The 18,567-nt window shown below is 34.6% G+C and overlaps 3 protein-coding genes across 3 annotated transcripts; 2 read left to right on the forward strand and 1 right to left on the reverse strand.

The window, feature by feature from the left end:
* Positions 1-799, forward strand: LOC18009595 (cytosolic Fe-S cluster assembly factor NBP35). Its single transcript, XM_006391573.2, has 2 exons — positions 1-30; positions 107-799. Exons 1-2 carry the CDS (start codon positions 1-3, stop codon positions 797-799), a joined length of 723 nt encoding a protein of 240 aa, XP_006391635.2.
* A 613-nt stretch (positions 800-1,412) lies between these two features.
* LOC18009650 (transcription factor bHLH121) lies at positions 1,413-3,655 on the forward strand. The gene is made up of 5 exons (XM_006391574.2): positions 1,413-1,563; positions 2,198-2,307; positions 2,388-2,515; positions 2,739-3,200; positions 3,283-3,655. The coding sequence occupies exons 2-5, from the start codon at positions 2,211-2,213 to the stop codon at positions 3,457-3,459; spliced, it is 864 nt and encodes a 287-aa protein (XP_006391636.1). The 5' UTR covers positions 1,413-1,563; positions 2,198-2,210; the 3' UTR covers positions 3,460-3,655.
* A 10,071-nt stretch (positions 3,656-13,726) lies between these two features.
* Positions 13,727-14,971, reverse strand: LOC18009651 (putative F-box protein At3g20030). Its single transcript, XM_006391575.1, has one exon. It carries the CDS (start codon positions 14,969-14,971, stop codon positions 13,727-13,729), a length of 1,245 nt encoding a protein of 414 aa, XP_006391637.1.
* Positions 14,972-18,567: the final 3,596 nt, after the last annotated feature.

Here is an 18,567-nt window from a genome sequence, read left to right on the forward strand (position 1 = left end):
ATGATTGTCTTATTCTACAAGGGATTTCGTGTAATCCTAGGCAAATAAAGGTTGAAATACTCTTTAAGGAAAGTGATCTCTATTCACGATTCAATCATTATCCAAGTTCTTTGTTCACTACTACGCGTTCAATCCCGGAGTACACCACTTTTCTACAACAAACTCTGATGAAGCTTTGGTTTGGAGAGGTCCGCGCAAGAACGCTCTCATCGAACAATTCTTGAAAGACGTCTATTGGGGAGAGATCGATTACCTCGTTGTTGATGCCCCACCAGGAACTTCAGACGAGCACATCTCCATCGTCCAGTACCTTCAAGCCACTGGCATCGACGGTGCAATCATTGTTACAACCCCACAGGAAGTCTCTTTGATCGATGTCAGGAAAGAAGTGAGCTTTTGCAAGAAAGTTGGAGTCCCTGTGCTAGGAGTGGTAGAGAACATGAGCGGTTTAACTCAACCTTTAGCGGATGTCAAGTTCATGAACGTGCTTGCAGATACTGGCATTACCATTGACGTGACACAAGACGTAATCTCTTGCTTAAGAAAGAACGCACCAGAGCTTGTCGACGTCTTTGCTTACACCGAAGTGTTTGACAGCAGTGGAGGTGGTGCAGAGAGAATGTGCAGGGAAATGGGAGTACCGTTTCTTGGGAAAGTTCCTTTGGATCCCAAGCTCTGCAGAGCAGCCGAACAAGGTAAGTCATGCTTTGAGGGTAGCAACAAGTGTTCTGTTAGCGCACCAGCTCTTCAGAGCATCATACAGAAAGTCGTTGCTTCAATGACGATGATAACCGAGTGAAGATGAAGAATCTCCACTAAATAGATCCTTTGGTCGGATCCGTGCAAAGACAATGAATTTTGTTATGAAGGCGTGTAGGCTTTTTGTGTAAGTTATAGGCATTGTCTTCACATGTCTAATAAGATTGTCATTATGATATTGGACCATTTAATCTTGTCGACTTTAATCCGAAAATCAAACTAAATATTGTTGAAATTGTTTTCACCCAAATTGAACTGAAAGACTATAGCTAGACTTGTAGGTCAACAAAAGTAAAATTTTAATTTATTTGTGAGACATTCTTTTTCAATTAAAATTGAATAATAACCAGTTATCTTGAGCCAAGTTTATAGAATAGTGGACCTGATTACTAAATTTCTGGAAAAAAAAAACAGTAAGAAATTCGATATTTCAAAACAAATTCACGGTGAAAATCTGATTTTGAGACTTTTATTGAAATCAACTATTGAGGGTCTGTTGTGATAAATGCATAAGTGGAAGGCGAAAATAGAAAAATAATTCAAAGTCATTGACATATACAGAAAATATGGATCTTTGCTGGCGAAGTTGAAATTATTAAATGTGTCGGAAAATAAAACATCAGTATGGAATAATGAATAATTGAATATGGATTAAAAAAAAAAAGATGTTAAATAATTGGAAAAAGGAGATAAGAGAAAATGGCATAATGCTTGGGAGCAGAGAGCGGGGGATAGAACAAGAATCTTTCTTCGCCGTTGTCTTATCTCATCGAATTTCGCCGTCACCGTCGATTCGTACCGCCGGTTAGTTTGTTCAACCTCTGATTTTAGTTATCTTCGATAGATCGTCCTCAATTGACGTCCTCCTTAGGGTTTCGATCATTATCCAGATACTTATTTCGAATTGAGAGGGTTTTTGTGGATTTGAACTAAGCTCAAGTGGTATGAAAGTATAGTAAGTTCGTCAGGGAGATCTATGATGAAGTAATTGAATTGAAGATTCCTTTCTTCAAAAAAAAAGTTTTTTGATTTTTGATAGATGTTATTACCAAATAGAGTTTGGAAAGAACGTGGATTTGTTGGTGTCTTTCCCTTTGCTTGTTTGGTTTTCCGTTTGAGGATTAACTTCACTAGAAACCTTCTTGCAAGTAGTGCATCTGAGCAATCTGTAAATCTAGGGTGCTTGCTTAGTTTACAACAAACAGATATGCTCTAGGAATTCAAAAGCAATCAATCATCAGATGTGAGAACTAGCTTCTAGGGATGTGTTAGGACTCTTGTGGTTCGAGTGATGCTAAGTACTCAGTCATGAGGCAAGGATATGTGGTCATGTGCCGTTGATCTCTATTGTGGATTTGAATTCTCAGAGTTTACTAGGAGCGTGACTGGCTGACTGCAATTCAATTTGGCGTTCTGAGTTTATTTCCATGTTTTCTAGTTTTCACAAGGTCATGGACGTTTCTGCTAGAAAGTCGCAAAAAGCAGGTCGTGAAAAGTTGAGGAGGGAGAAACTGAATGAGCATTTTCTTGAACTTGGAAATGTACTCGGTAAAGTTTTCATACTTTTTATGTGGATTTAACATTTACATGATTCAATTATATTCTTACATACCCTCTTCTGTTTCCAGATCCAGACAGACCCAAGAATGACAAAGCCACGATTTTAACTGATACTGTTCAGTTGTTGAAAGAGCTGACATCAGAAGTCAACAAACTCAAGTCTGAGTACACGGCGTTGACAGATGAGTCCCGCGAGGTTCAATATTCTTATCCCTCACTCTCTGTAGTTATCTAATTTAAAAAACTATGCAGTCCATATGGCGTGTAGATTTAGATATGTACTTGCGTGTTCTGTCTTTTTATGATATAGATACTTCACCTAGATCATAAGATGCAAACTCAACGGGCTACCTAATTGCTTACAGAATCTGTTTTCTTTAATCAATAGCAAAAAGAACACAGTTTTTTTTGTTCTGTAGTTGACACAGGAGAAAAACGACCTACGAGAAGAGAAAACATCGCTGAAGTCGGATATAGAGAATCTCAATCTCCAATACCAGCAAAGATTAAGGTCAATGTCTCCATGGGGAGCTGCAATGGATCACACCGTCATGATGGCTCCACCACCATCTTTTCCATACCCGATGCCTATGGCTATGCCTCCCGGGTCAATCCCAATGCATCCGTCAATGCCATCTTACCCATACTTTGGGAACCAGAACCCTAGCATGATGCCAGCTCCATGTACTACTTACATGCCTTATATGCCTCCTAATACCATCGTTGAACAACAATCCGTGCATATACCACAGAATCCAAGTAACCGTTCACGGGAACCTAGAACAAAGGCTTCAAGAGAGAGCAGATCTGAGAAAGCAGAGGACTCTAATGACGTTGCAACACAACTCGAGTTAAAAACTCCTGGATCTACTTCTGATAAGGTAAGAGAGTTTGAAAAAGAACTTGTGATCAGTCTGAAGTTAGAAACCCCCTTATTAATAAAAAAACAACTGTATATTGTAGGATACATCGTCGCAAAGGCCAGAGAAGACGAAGAGATCTAAGAGAAACAGCAGCAACAACAACAACTCAATAGAAGAAAGCTCTCATTCTAGCAAATGCTCATCTTCTCCTAGCGTCCGAGACAGCAGCTCTTCCAGTAGTGTAGCTGGCGGCCAAAAACCTGATGATGCAAAATGACCAAATGATGATCGCAAACGGCAGCGTGTCGATGAGTATATGATACGAGTACAAAACGCAGTCGCTGTTTTGAACTGCGATTTGATGCAATATCTCAACTGATTTTATAGGTCTGCTTAGTTACTTCTACAAAACACAGCTGATTTGTAATCTCCAATAATTATATACTAATAAATTAAATAAAGTTATATCATGTCAAATTCTTCTTACATTGTCACATCAACATGATAGAACATGGACTGATGAAAAAGATCCTAATAAACAATCATCTAAAAAACGGTATCATATTAAACAACAGCATCAGAGAATCATATCAAACGAAACTCAGGAAGAGCATCATATCAAACGAAACTCAGGATTAAGTAACAAAATCCTAATATCATATCATATATATCACAGTGATTCGATCGTTCGGTACTATCCATGGCACTTCCTACACCTCAATGACCACAAAATCATTAATTAAAAGGAATATCGCACTTAGATCACAGTATCATATCAAACGAAACTCAGAAAGAGCATCATATCAAACAAAACTCGATCATGAAAGCATCATATCAAACAAAACTCATGAAGGAGTAATATCACTAGATTCAGGAAGAAGTAATATCAAACAAAACTCAGGAAGAAGTAACAAGAGCATCATATCACATCACAGTAGTATCCATGATCACAAAATCATAAAGTTTTGCATAAATTTTTAGTTCCTTAAATTGGGATTGTGCTTTGGTTGTACAAAGGTAAGCAAAACTTTGTAATGCAATTTAGTTATGGGCATTAAATTTGGCTTGGTTTTGAAATTTTGTATACCACCTTAAAAAATTTTGCTTTTGTGTTTCTTAGTTTTCTATTATTTTCCAACACAACTAGCAAAGTCTTCTAGATGAATCAATTTTATATGACCAACTTCATTATTTCAATACAAAGTCATAGTTGAAAAATATAATCATGCAATATGTGGTGACTGTCACACATTACAACATTATGCTAACATTGCGACAAGCAAAAAAAACCTTTAATTCCACAAACTAACTAGTCAATCTTTTAAATCAATCATTGCATATTGTATGTTATTTATCTTTTATAATTTCTCTATCAAAATCAAAAACCACAAAAGGAACAATGGACAGAAAACATTAATGATTGATCCAAGTCTATAAAATATTTTTTTTTTGGCATCTGATATTATGAACACATTAGAGAAGAGAATATATAAACAAATACCCATATATATCTAGATAACGTACAGGGTCTGCGATGATCATAACACTGCCATATCTCAGTGAATTTACATTCTGGTATGCAACATTTTCTCTCAGACCAATGGTCTTCATAAGACCAGTAAGCTGTTTATTTGCAGCACGGTTTTTTTGGGTGGCTTTCCTGACATTTAATGGGTTTTCCTCGGACTTGGTAGATACCATGATGGTGCATATTAGCGTTTGTGCCTATGCCTTTATCTGAAGTTAAATCAGTAAATCAATAGCCAAATTCTTCTTAAAAAACTAATAAATAAATAACGAAGGATCAAAAGTTCACATCAAAACTTGTTGTGCTCTAGAATCAATAGTCTTATTTTTAGGTAAACACGGGTAAAAAGTCAAACTACTTACAATTTGATTCTTAGAAGATTTTCCTTCTGCTAAAACTAGAACACATTTTTTAGCGTTCTTCTCTCCAGCTTCAGGCGCATCACATAGACCTTCTAGTTCCACATCTTCCAACTCACGCAGTCTTGTTAATATTCCACTATTAGACACTGAACAAAAAGTAAAGACAATTAATATAATGGATTCAAAACCTGATACACCCAAAACAAACAATCACATACCTTCTTGTAAATGAGAAGGAGATAGGTCACACTCGAAACTGCCTGTTATAACAAACTTGTGTTTGGCTATAACTTGCTTCTTATTATCGTGCCATTTGAAGCAAGAGTTAAAATAGTAAAATAAATTGAAATTTAGTCTTACTTGATTGTGTATATCAAGATTTATAAGGGATTGTTATCATAATAAAGGAAAATATATGATAGACTTTGTTAGGATTATCGTGAAATGAAATTTTTAGAAAAAAATCAGATGATGACGGATGTGTAACTAGTTTTGGTTATATAAGTATACATCACTCTGTATCTATGTTTAATTATAAAGTTTAGAGTCGAGACATAGTATATGTCTATGATCTTAGTATGTTTGCTTGTTGAACACGTAAATTTCTGGGGATCCATGCAACGTATTTTGGAATGCAATAGAATTGTGGTGAGCTACAGTGGTATTAACCATCAATTTTGAGACTATGATAATCTGGCCGAGGACACCTATACAGAGAAATGATAGCCTTTTTTCAGGCTTGACTGAACGATAAGATCACCAACATCATCTGGTATCACACAAAAATAATGGATACCAAACAATATATAATAAAAAGATCTAAGTGATAATTAGTCTTTGAGTGAACAATAAGATCACCAATATCATATGGAATCACACAGAAACAATGGATATCAAACGCTATAGAATAACAAGATCTAAGTGATAACTAAGTACAAAAGATGAAATCTAAACAATGGAAGCAATTAAGCAAACGTTAGTTATAACATTTTGTAATACATTTTAGTTATGGACATTAAATTTGGTTCCCTTTTTGAAAATTTGTATAGGCACTTTAAATCTAAACGTTAACCATAAAGTTTTCTTATAGCATTTTAGGTTTTAAAATTGGTTTTGTGCTTTGGCTGTGCATAGTTAAGCAAACTTTTGTGATACATTTTAGTTATGGACATTAAATTTGGTCCGTTTTTGAAAATTTGTATAGGCACCCTAAAATCTTTGATGTTGTGGTTAGCTAGGTTACTATTATTTTGCAACAAGACTAGCAAAGCCTTGTGCTTGAAATCCTTCTCATGTGTGATTTTGTTTTTTTTTTTAGAAACTCACAAAGATAGATTTGATTTTATATTAGAGTCAATTGGAAGGATAAACATTGATTTGAATGTAATATACAAAGACAGAATTATGAAAAAAAAATTGATGAGATGAAATTTTAAATCTATACTATTTTTTTAAAATACACTTATTTATAAATAAAATAGCTAAATTATCCAATTTACAATTTTTTTTTTTATCGAAGATTGTTTTACATTTTGTTTTTAAGCTTGGATTTCATTACTCTTAGTTTAAGTGTTCATGTTTTACGTTTATATTTTTAATAAGTATGATTATTTTCATAAAAGTATTAGTGTGCTTTTTACATGATCTGTTACATTTTTCAAGTTTGATTATATTGTCTAAAAATATTGAATTAGTTAAGTATGTTCAAGTTTGGCCATGAGAAGAGTTAAACCGCATTTGATGATGAATTCAACAACACAAACAAGAGTAAAGGGATTCACAAGCTTGATCACATCTTTAGCATTTTACCAAATTCTAACACAAGACCATGAAATAAATCTCGATAGATCCCAAATAGATTATGAAAAGAGATAGATACATAGTATTACTAGGAAGAGGTATATTTACCAAATTTTCTTGACTGATTCTTTATGAATTATCTCTGTTTTGATTCTCTGTTTTTTTAGTAACCATTGAGGATTTTAAGGAATCTTTTATACTTTGTTCAAAAAAAAATAGGTATCTTTTATACTATAAAACAGAAGTCATTTGACAATTCTGTATTTGACACATGTCTTTTTCTTTTAAAAAAGAAAATTTATAGTATAAAACAGAAGTCATTTGACGATTTTGTATTTGACACATATTCTTTAAAAAAAAAGTATATTTTTTTCTTATTTTTAAGAATAAAAACAATAAAAAGAACAGTTTATTTTTTCATTTTATCCCACTTTCTCATTCCTATCACCACCCTTTTTTTTTAAAAAAAAATCTTTATCTGTTTAATTAAAATATTTTATATCAAAAATAATTATTATTTCACATTTTCTAATTAACATTTTATATTAAAATAAATAAAATCCCCTGCATGATGGGGGGTATAATACTAGTTTGATATATATGAGATATTATGTTGTTATTCTTAATCTAAATGCAACTGTTTTTGGATTAGATCCAAATTTCTATACGCATGCAAATTTACTATAAAACCAAAATTGAATTCCAAAAACTTTAGATTCAAACAAGGAGTAAATACATATATATATATAAATAATAATAATATGTTTGATTTTTTTTTTAAAATTAATTAAAAATTATAGTTTTAATTAAAATCAGTATAAAAATATTTTATCACATGTAAAAAAGGTTTTCAAAAAGGGAAAAAAAAGATGTGTATTTTTCAATTTTAAATCATAAATAAGTTATCTTTCAAATTATCTCAATACAAAATAAATGATAATTTTTATTGTTATTATTTGTCGAATTAATTTTTAAATATTACAACGTGTTTCACCTCAAAGTGTCATCATCTCGCATGACGAATTATGATTTTTGTTTTAGGTTATGTTAATTTTTGTTTCTAACTTACAAAGATAAATGTTTATGGCTCCTACTTCTGGCTAAGTTTTACATGTTAAACAATTAAATTTTTTGGGCTAACTTATTTAGTAAAATCGAGGAATTCCTATTTGGAATCACTCTTCCTCCTTTTATTAGTACCAAAAAAACATTGCAAGCACATCAACAAGAGCAACAGTTTTTTTTCCTTTCTTTATAATCGAACACTTTTCTGTACAAAATCTAATATAAATAGCTTCCAACAGTCTTCCACTACTTCTCTAACCAAACGATTTTAAATTTATGCAGAATCCCAAACCCCAAACTACATTAACTTTTTCTTTTTCTTTCTAGAAATGCAGAATAAAAAAAAAAGAAAAGAAAATGGTATAATATGATTGCATTCTACAAGCTATTGCTCTCAACCGGTTGAACATGTTGGCCTTCTCCTCTGTCATCGTTTGTCATCTTTTTAAGGGATCGGTATTGCAGCCGCACGTTGTCTCCACTTTCGACAATCCTCAATAGATACTTAATATCGGAAAACAAATGAGAACGGATTAGTTGGAGAAACTCAATAGCTCTCATTAACCTACGAAGCATAGTTTTGTTTCATCTCTTATAGTTTATTTACCAGCCATTGAGACATTGAGATGTCACAATTGCTTCTTTTCCAACAAACTTTTCCTGGGTTCTCCGGTTTCCCTGCATGTGGTGAAATGTGTTTCATAGCACTAAAACCAACTAATTAAAAACTCGATTTAGTATTTAATCTACTAGTGCTTTTATTAAAAACTGTAAACGTATGTTTGTAATACTGGTACAACTAGAGAAAAACTATGAAATAATGTTTGTACTACTGGTACAACTGGGGTAAAACTGGGAACAACTAGAGTAAAACTGTGAACGTATGTTTGTAATACTGGTGCAACTAGAGAAAACTATGAAATAATGTTTGTACTACTGGTACAACTAGGTTAAAACTGTGAACAAGTAGAGTAAAACTGTGAACGTATGTTTATAATACTGGTACAACTAGAGAAAAACTATAAAATAATGTTTGCAGTAATAACTCCCTACGATGCCGGGAAGACAAAGAGGAGTAAGAAGAACCCAGCAGCACCAATCAATTAGGATTATCCATCTTTTTATCTTTTTATGGCAAAATGTGAACGTATTTAATCTACTAGTGAACGTATTTGGTTTCCAAACTCGATTTAGTATTTGGTTTATGGCAAAATGTGAACGTATTTGGTTTCCAAACTCGATTTAGTATTTAATCTATGATATATTCATAAATTGCATCATTTAATGTACATATTCTAGTCCAAATCGTGTCTCATTTGCATGTATTTTAGGTCTTTAAGCATTGTTTTAGGACTTAGGAGATTGCATTAGGTCCAAGAGAGTTTTACATGTTTTGGAGTGTTAAACAGGTGCTTTTGGAGTTTATTTGGAGTGGAAGATGTGATTCAGATGAAGAAATGGAGTTGAACTTATCAAAAATAGTGAAAAGGAGCAATTTTTGGGTTTCTCGGCAAAATGATGTACTGATGGCCGAAGATTCTCGGCCAAAATCCTTCCCGCGGGTAGCTTTCTCGGCCAAAAACACATACCGCGGTCAAGTCTCTCGGCCAAAAATTCCGAGTGCAGATACATTTCCGAAATCGCGTCACCGGAAGCTTTTTCCGGCCGATTCAGCTTACAGGGTCTTCAACAAAGTTGGAGATAATTGAGTCAAGAACCCAGGACAGGTTGAATCAGGGCATTTAGAGCACTGAGCTGAAAGATACGGTCACCGAAAGACAGACCTCTCTCGCATCCATTCCGGAGCAATCCGATACTCCTGAATGATCGTCTGTCCGGGGAACCTTCCATTCCGATTCAGCTGTCAGTGGCTTCACCAAAGTTGGAGAAGATTGGATCATGGTTCCAGATCAGGTGGAATAATAGGATTTGGAGGTGTGAGCAGAGAGTTAAGCTCGTCGGAAGGCACGCCTGTCTCGCTGCCGTTTTAGACCGACCCGATGAGCTCCAAAAAATGCGAAGGAAGATGCACTTCCAGACCGATTCAGTTTACAGAGCTTTCATCAGGATCCGATATATTTGAGTCCTATTTACATAACGTCTGAGATCATTCAATTCGGAGCTATGAGTAAGAAGATAACGTTTCCGGAATGGACGCATGTCTAGAAGCCTCTTTCTGATCGTGTCAATACACTGCGAAGATGAGCCCTCCAGGAAACCTTCCACTTCCCAAGCGCCGAAGCTTCTTTCACCAATGTTTGAGATATTTGAGTTTTCTTTCCAATGCAGTTGAAATCATTCCATTTAGAGCCATATCAAGGAAGTTACTCTCCCCACAATGCAAAGTGGTCCAAGAAGGCTTAGGTTGTGCGATACGGTGCTGCGACTTGATTAACTCGCACCCATGAATGTTCAACGCTCTGGAAACAAGTTGAGACTTTAGAGATGAGTGTAAGGACACTCTGAGCAAGGTATAGACTTCCAGAAACCATATTTTCAAAACAAGTTTGATACCATTCGTGTGCAGTTATGTTTTTGCTCTTTTTCTTCCCTCTCAAAACACTTTGAAGCCATTCCCCTTTAGTCATAGTTTTTCTCCTTTTCTTCCTCTACTCGACGCTGATGAGAGAAAATGAGCGATACCAGCATCACTTTTTAGGTTTTATTCTTATTTTCTATTTCACCGGCGTCCTCTTTTCTAGGCAATTGTATGAGGAAGCATTTGCGATTTTCAAGAAGTTTAACCTAAACACTTTCATGATACAAGCGTACGGGTGGTTTCCCCGAGCATGATACTCGTCTTTTTTCTCTCTCTCTGCAGTCATTTTTTTTTTCTCTTTTTTCTCCCCTGTATACTCTGCAGTCAGTTTGAAACCATTCCTCTGCAATCATTCCCCTGTTTACAATGGTCAAGTTATATAACAAGCCCGAGTTCAGAAAAACAACAAGCCAGACTTCGGCTTTTGAAGTTTAAATTTATAATCCAAAAGAAAAAATCCGGTTCATTGCCTACTAGTAAACTTTTATGTGAAATTGAGCAAACATTATAAAAAGAGAAGAAAAGCAAGCTGCAGTTGTTTGAGATGGGTCTTTGATGTGGTGGAGAGGCTTTGGGAACTGGTTCCTTTCTTCTACGGTTTTGTTTTCGGAGAAATTAAAAATCGAAAAAAAATTGACTTGGAGAATAAGAGAGAAAGGAGGATTTGGGGGATTTTCCCGAGAAGAAGACTTTGAGAAGGCGAGTTTATATAGCTAACGACGATGAATGGCATTTCCGTAGTTTTCGAAACGGTTCGTGACCTTTTTCGTGTTTTATGAAACTTGGTATGGGGTTTCCGTCTCAAAAAAAGAACCGGATTATGATCCAACGGCTGAGAGATATGACAATTCAACAGATCGATTTTGTGTGCATGGCTGCCACGTCAACGGTTAAGTGCCATTAGCGGGACAAATTTAATTTTTTTGATTCTTTCACTCTCTGATACTTTGCTAATTTTTATCTCTCTCGCATCGCAATTTACTCTACTTAATGTAATGGTTTCGATTGATAATCTATAAAATTGTTTTCATGATAAGGATTTACACCAATTACATATAATTTACACTCACAAAACCAAACCCTTTATAAATCTTTGTTTTTATCCTTCACATAGTGAAGGCAATGTATTTCTTGCTGCTCACTCTTTCCCTCCTGAACAACACTTTTTTCATGAACCGCGTCTTTGAATCCAATCGAAAGATCCTTCCTTTTCATAAACTCTCTTGGATCTTTTTCAGTACAGTTTTTATGGAGATCGATCTATTCACATGATCTCTTGTTGCAGATAAGCTATAAAAGGGGGGAGCTGAGAGTTGAAAGCATGGGCCAAAGGTGTGGAACAGAAGCAGAGACAGTAAACCATATATTGTTCTGAAGCCAAATCAGAAGGGCAATCTAGGAGCTGGCGCCTCATTCATGCCCACCAGTTGACCAATTTTCCCAAAACTCACTTCTGAAAATATTGAAACCATAATGAGGCTTAATGAATACAAGTCACATTAAGGAAATAAGCTTATTTATTTTTATTGGATGGAGAATCTTTAATACATACTCTCGACATTCTTTAGTAGATACCTATCATCAAGAAAACAAATGAGCACGAATTAGTTTGATGAGAACTAAACTCAACTCTCTTTGATCGTTTTGTCTTATTATCTCTTAACAGTTAAGTTACCAAGCCATTGAGACATTGAGATGTCACGATTGCTTCTTTCCCAAGACACCTTTCCGGGGTTCTCCGGTTTCCCTACAAATGGTGAATTGTGCTTCCATAGCACCATAACCAAAAGTATAAGCTGGAAGAAATGGATCCGAAGCCAAAATATGAACAATAGTGACCTAGCTTGACAAGCATTTTCTCGTTTTTAGCAAATAGATAATGCACAACTCGCTGCAGTCCATCATCCGTAGGGAGAAATTTGGGACCAAGAATTAAAAAAAAAAAAAAAAAGAATTATTGTTATTATTATACGTTTTTGGTTGATTTGAACAAAACTTGGAACATACACGTGGGAAACTATATATTTCCGACCATGTAACATATTTGGCGATCTTCCCCAAGCTTCACTTTTTTCAAGTATCCATTCTCTCCAGATGATTAAAACTGTGTTGCACTTGCACCAGTGGGTCCTAGTCGGTTCAGAACCGTGTAAATAAAAAAACCACGGCGACTTTCTTCTCCTCGTCAATGAATAAATTACCAGCTTCGACCTAAAACCGAAAACCAAAACCAGTGAGTGGTCCCATATCAAATTTCAAGACGGAGATCAACGACACCACAATCTCACAATATTGGATCAATCTTGTTTGTAACCCAAATCCGCATCATCTCTAACGCTCCCATTTTCTGATATAACACCGCGAGTATCTCGTCTCTAAGAGAAAGATAGAGTCCCAGTATCTCTATCATCAAGAAGAAACGGGAGAGGAAGAAAGCGTACAAATCTCTCTGAGTAAAATCAAAAGTAATTACCGATCCTCTCTCTTCCTTTGCTTATTTTTCTGAGCAATAAAATACTTACTTCCCTTCAAAGACACGCCACATTTATAAAAATCTATTGACCAATCGAGAATGAATTAAAAAAACCTCCATGAATTAGAACTAAAATCGTAGATTTCGTATATAAAACCCTAATAGATTAATGGTAAGTATCATAGTAACAATTTTACATAGTATCAACTAAGGCTATAAGAAATGTCAAAGTGATGAAGAGGTGTAAACTATATACTAAACCCCAAAAAAAAAAAGAAGAAGCAAATTTATGCAACTAAAACAATGATGATGTTTTTCTCATGGATTCAAATTTTTGAGAGGCAAAAAAAAATTATGAACGCGCATATATATGTAACAGAGAACATGTTTGCTCAAACGAAGATACTTTTTAAGTAGCCCATTATGAGAACCGAAAGAATATACTGCGTCTATGTAGAAGCTTTGGTCTTGGCTTCTTACAGTAGGAGAGTCTTTTACTATCTTGTTTATTGTTTTCATGCCCAGCTAATTAAATAAAGTCACGTAAGGGAATCCAAACACACACCCAAAATCTGAAGATTCCTAAAATTGCTTAACAAAATAAGAGAAATTAAACAATATAAAATTATCCAAAGGATACTTCAAAAAAAGAGAAACGAAAAAGAAAAAAAAACAAAAACCAAAAACGAATGAAAAGATATGCAAGAAAGAATAAGCTATCATCATCATAGTTAGCTAGTGACCTTCTTCATTCCCTTACTCTTGCTTCTCTTTGCTTTAATTTTTGTCTCCTGCAAATTGGTTGATGTGAACTAAACTGGGAACATACGAGCAAGAGCACACAAGTGGGCAATATTCTTCCAGGTTGTTAGATTCTAGGGGATTCGCAGCTTCTCCAAGACCAACCTTTTCAAAGTAACCATTCTCTCCAATGAGGTAAGCATTGTCGTAGCAGGTTTCGTCTAAATGGTCTTCTAACTGGTCGTCTAATTGGAAAACTACAGCAACTTTCTTCTCCTCGTCAATGAAGAAACTGGCACCATTAAAGTGAAACTGAAATTCATAATCTGTGAGTGGTTCTGTGTCAATTTTTAAAAAGGGGGCCCACGACACTGCATTGGGCTCAATCTTAGTTGTCACCCAAATATTCACCTCAGGCATACTCCAGCACTGATATAACGCTGCGAGTTGCTCGTCTCTAAGAGAAGACAGGGCCCCGGTATCGTCAGTATAGTGGTGAAACGGCAGAGGCAGAGGCGGTCCAAATCTCTCTCTTGTAAAATCAAAACAGAGTAAGTCATCATGAGGCTCTGGGAATTCTCCTGGTGGTATCCCTACCCCTAGTACTAAAAATTTCTCTTTAGCAAAAAAATAAGTATTGCCCTTAAGAGACACACCGCGTTGAAAGAAAATTATATCCCAGTCCGGATTGATATCAATGACCCTCCATGAATCAGAGCTAAAATCATAGATTTCGTATACAATGAGGTGGTTTCCGAGATTGTAGTCATCTTCATCATCCAAAAACCGCAAGATTTTGTGTTTACGACTATTGCTGTCGTATCCGAGAGCATAACTGTCTAATCTGTGGTAGTTATGTCTAGGTTGGATCCACCTGGTTTGTCCCAAATACGGGTTCCAAACCACGAGGCTTGTACTTTCCTCCTCCGTCTCTATGTCCTTTTCTTTGGTGACACATAACAATAAGCCATCGCAATGAAAGACTTTAGTTACCTTGAGTTGATTAAATGAATCACTGATGATCTCCTTTATAGATGGATCCACAAATTCTTCATCGTCGAGGATTCCATGGAGATCGAATCTCAATGAACAAAGCTTATAATTCTTCACCATGAACCGTAGAAACTGATGCCGCCTTGCTTCTGCGCTACACAAAATCCGGTATTTGGATAAGCCGTTCCATAGTTTGCAAGTGGATCTCACCGCTCCGATACTAGTTATGGGAACCCTGGAGAGAATCTTCTCTACCAAATCCCACGAAAGCTCAGAGATATACGTCATTGTTTGTGTTTCTTCAGAGAGAAATTAGGGCTTCTAAATTGCCTACGCTATATATAGGCATTTATGTTAGGGTCCAAATATGTGCCACAAAAAAAAAAAAACTATTTTCCTTGTCCAGTGCGGTGTTTAAATTTATGGTTATCTTAATTTTTATTTATTTATATGTTTCACAAGATAAATATGTGCATGGTTTCTAACTACCTCTCGATCGCTATACATTATACTGTATATAGTTTTTCATAAAATCCATGTTGAGGAATCTTCTTGATAATTACCACTTCACTGATAACGTACTCTTCCTTGACCAGAAACATCAATGGACGAAATCCGTCCAAGTGATCATGAAAAGGCAGTCGAACAAATCTATTGTTCTTCTTGATATTTTAAACAATTTCACAGGTTAAAATCAGTTGTCAGACAGTTTTTTTGGCTTAAAAAAAATACAGAATTACAAAGAGAACATCACGAAGATGGATGCAATGCTCAAGATCACAACTACAAAGGAGCAAGTGTTCAATACGATATTATCTTTTATGTAATTAAGCAACATGAAAATCTGTTTGTATTTTGTTAACTCAATAAAAACACAAAAAACAACAACAACAAAAGGAAAAGGAGATTATGTAATCCAGCTGGATACTCTGGAGACTATGGAAGAGTCGAAACATACTTCTATTTCAATCAAAGAATATCACATGGGGTTCAAATCTCACTATTGAAAGACAGAATGCTTCAGCATACTCTTTTCTAGAAACTCATTTAGCGCGACAGATGCCCCGGAGGTCAATATGTCCTAGTTTTTCACATGATCAATCTTGGAACAGGCCACGTAATGGATGGCTCAAGTGAAATTATGATGGTTCTTTTGTTTCAACCGAATTAGCTAACACAGGAGGCTGGATTGTGCGTGATGATCAAGGTCACAATCTAGGAGCAGGACAAGCGCAAGGTTTCATCACTAAATCAGCACTGCAAAGCGAATTGCAGGTCCTTATCATTGCAATGCAACAATGTTGGACTGAGGTTATAAACACGTCATCTTTGAAGGAGATAACCAACGTGTGGGGGAACTTGTCGAAGGATCAAAACTACATTTTGATTATTTCAATTGGGTCAGAGAGGCAAGCTTTTCGAGGTCAAAGTTTGATCAAGTACAATATAGATGGACTCGACGAGATCATAACAAACCTGCAGATCGATTTACTTGCCAAAGTGGCAATGCCAGCAAATACTTGTTATGAATACCATGCATATATTCCTCACTTTCTCTCCCATGTATTACATACAGATTATGTATCTTCTTCCTAATATAATCCATAATTTCAGTCGAAAAAAAAAAACAAATGCAACTCAGTTTGCTTTACAGTTTACGTCGATCTATAAATTCCGTTTTAATATATCAACTCAGAAAAGAGTCTAAAACTCATCACAGTTTTAAAATGTAACTTTTTCTTTCGAATTGATTTAAAATGTAATTTAAGGTTTATAGTTTTGAAATTAGTAAGAAAAAAAATCTCTTTTAAAATTTATGATAAATAGTATAGTATTGTACTTTTATTCTGTGTTTTCTTATAGAATGATCGATTCTTAATTAGAAATAATATTCATCATCTTTAAAAATGTTAATTTATTTTCAAAATTCAAACCAGGTTAAATGCCAAAACAATTATGTGTGCTTTAATAGAATTACAAAATTTTATTCATCTATATATATATAAAGTAGAAGGGGTATCTCTTCTCCTTGAGACACCTCACCAACTCTTTTTCCATAATTGGACAACTCAACATACCCACTCATCATATAATCCATTTAGTGACCTAAATTCTTTCGGAAGCGGAAAAGGATTGAGAGCTGCCTTTGTTAAGACAAAATTAAGGTTTCAGAGGAGAATTTGATTCGAAGAGAGAAATTGTTTCAAAATTGTTTTTAAAAAAAGATATATATATATATATATATATATAATTTGTCTAAAGGCTATAAAATTGATTGAATGATCACACAATTCTTAATTATAACATAAAATAGAATCTACACAATTAACATATAGTATTTTGCCAAGAAGCTTTGTACGTTAACCCTAAAGTTTTCCGTAACATTTTAGGTCTTTAAATTGGTTTTCTGCTTTGGTTGTACAAAGCTAAAAATATATGTAAACAAGTTTTTCTTAAAGAAAAGTCCACGGTCCCTGTACTGTTGGCACATGTAGACAAACTGTCCTCTTGTTCCAAAAGGAGCTTCTTGTGTTGATATGGGAAAACCATTAGCTTATGCTGTTAGAAAGAGAAAGGTGACTTCTTCAGCATTCAACCATCTATCACTAGATGCAGTGATCAGCTCACCATGGATGACTAAAAAATGTGAAAAGTCAAGAAGAAGTAACAAAAATAATCAATAAACAGCATTAATTAAAGGAACTCAAGAAGATGTATATCACTAGTACACATATCATATAAAAAAAAAATTCTATACACACAGTATCAGCTTCCTACATGTATCATATCAAAGAAACATGTATCACATGAAATAAAATTCCTACACAATTGGTTCAATTTTGAAAATAGATTTATTGATAAATTTTAACCAATGATCATAATATCGTTTAATTTGGTAGATAAAAATGCCAATTGAGTCTTTTAGAGGTGTTGGAACCGACGGTGTAAGGCTAGTACCATCTGCGTGTTGCAGAATTTTTCATATCTCATCTGGATAAAGCCACCTAGTATTTGACTGAACGACAAGATTACCACATCATCTAGAATCACACAGAAATAATGAATATCAAACACTATAGAATAACAATAAAAGAATATTGTCAATTACAATAAAACTATAAAAGAATTCTCAAAAGAAATTTGATGTGAAAAACTCTTACGATAATTTCTAAGGCATATTGTCTCGAGATTATAGCAACCAAGGCGAGGAGCTGGACCAAATCGACGAGCAAATGTCTAAATCTTTGTTCTTTTGCCGCCATTGATGAACTTGAGAGGTTTTTAAGAAACAGAAAGGTAAATATGAGAGTTGAAACGTTAAAATTTCTTGAGAGAGAAGAAAGTTTTAAAATAATGAAACTTAGCAATAACAGAAAAAGCTAATCGACCTAATACACATTTGTAGTAATTCTGCTTAGAGCCTACACTATCCCTAAAGTTTTGTATAGCATTTAGTTTTTTAACTTGGTTTTGTGCTTTGGTTGTACAAAGTTAAGCAAAAATTTGTAATACATTTTAGTCATGGACATCAAGTTCGGTTCCGTTTTTGAAATTTTGAATAGAACTTTAAAATATTGTTGTTGTGGTTAGCTATGTTACTATTTTTTGCAACAAAACTAGCAAAGTCTTGTGCTTCACGATCTTTCTCATGAGTTATTTTTCTTTTCTTTCTTAAAAACTTCACAAAGATAGATTTGGTTTTTTATCAAAGTCAGATGGAAGGATAAAACGATTTGAATGTAATATACAAATCAGGAAATTTGGAAAAATATGTTTGAATGAGAATATATTTTTAAAACTACAATATTTTTTATTTTTAGAAATATACTTATTTATAAGTAAAATAACTAAATAATCCAATTTACATTTTGCTATTATACTTG

This window comes from Eutrema salsugineum, unplaced genomic scaffold (genome assembly GCF_000478725.1).
Source record: "Eutrema salsugineum unplaced genomic scaffold, Eutsalg1_0 scaffold_8, whole genome shotgun sequence".
Taxonomy (NCBI): domain Eukaryota; kingdom Viridiplantae; phylum Streptophyta; class Magnoliopsida; order Brassicales; family Brassicaceae; genus Eutrema; species Eutrema salsugineum.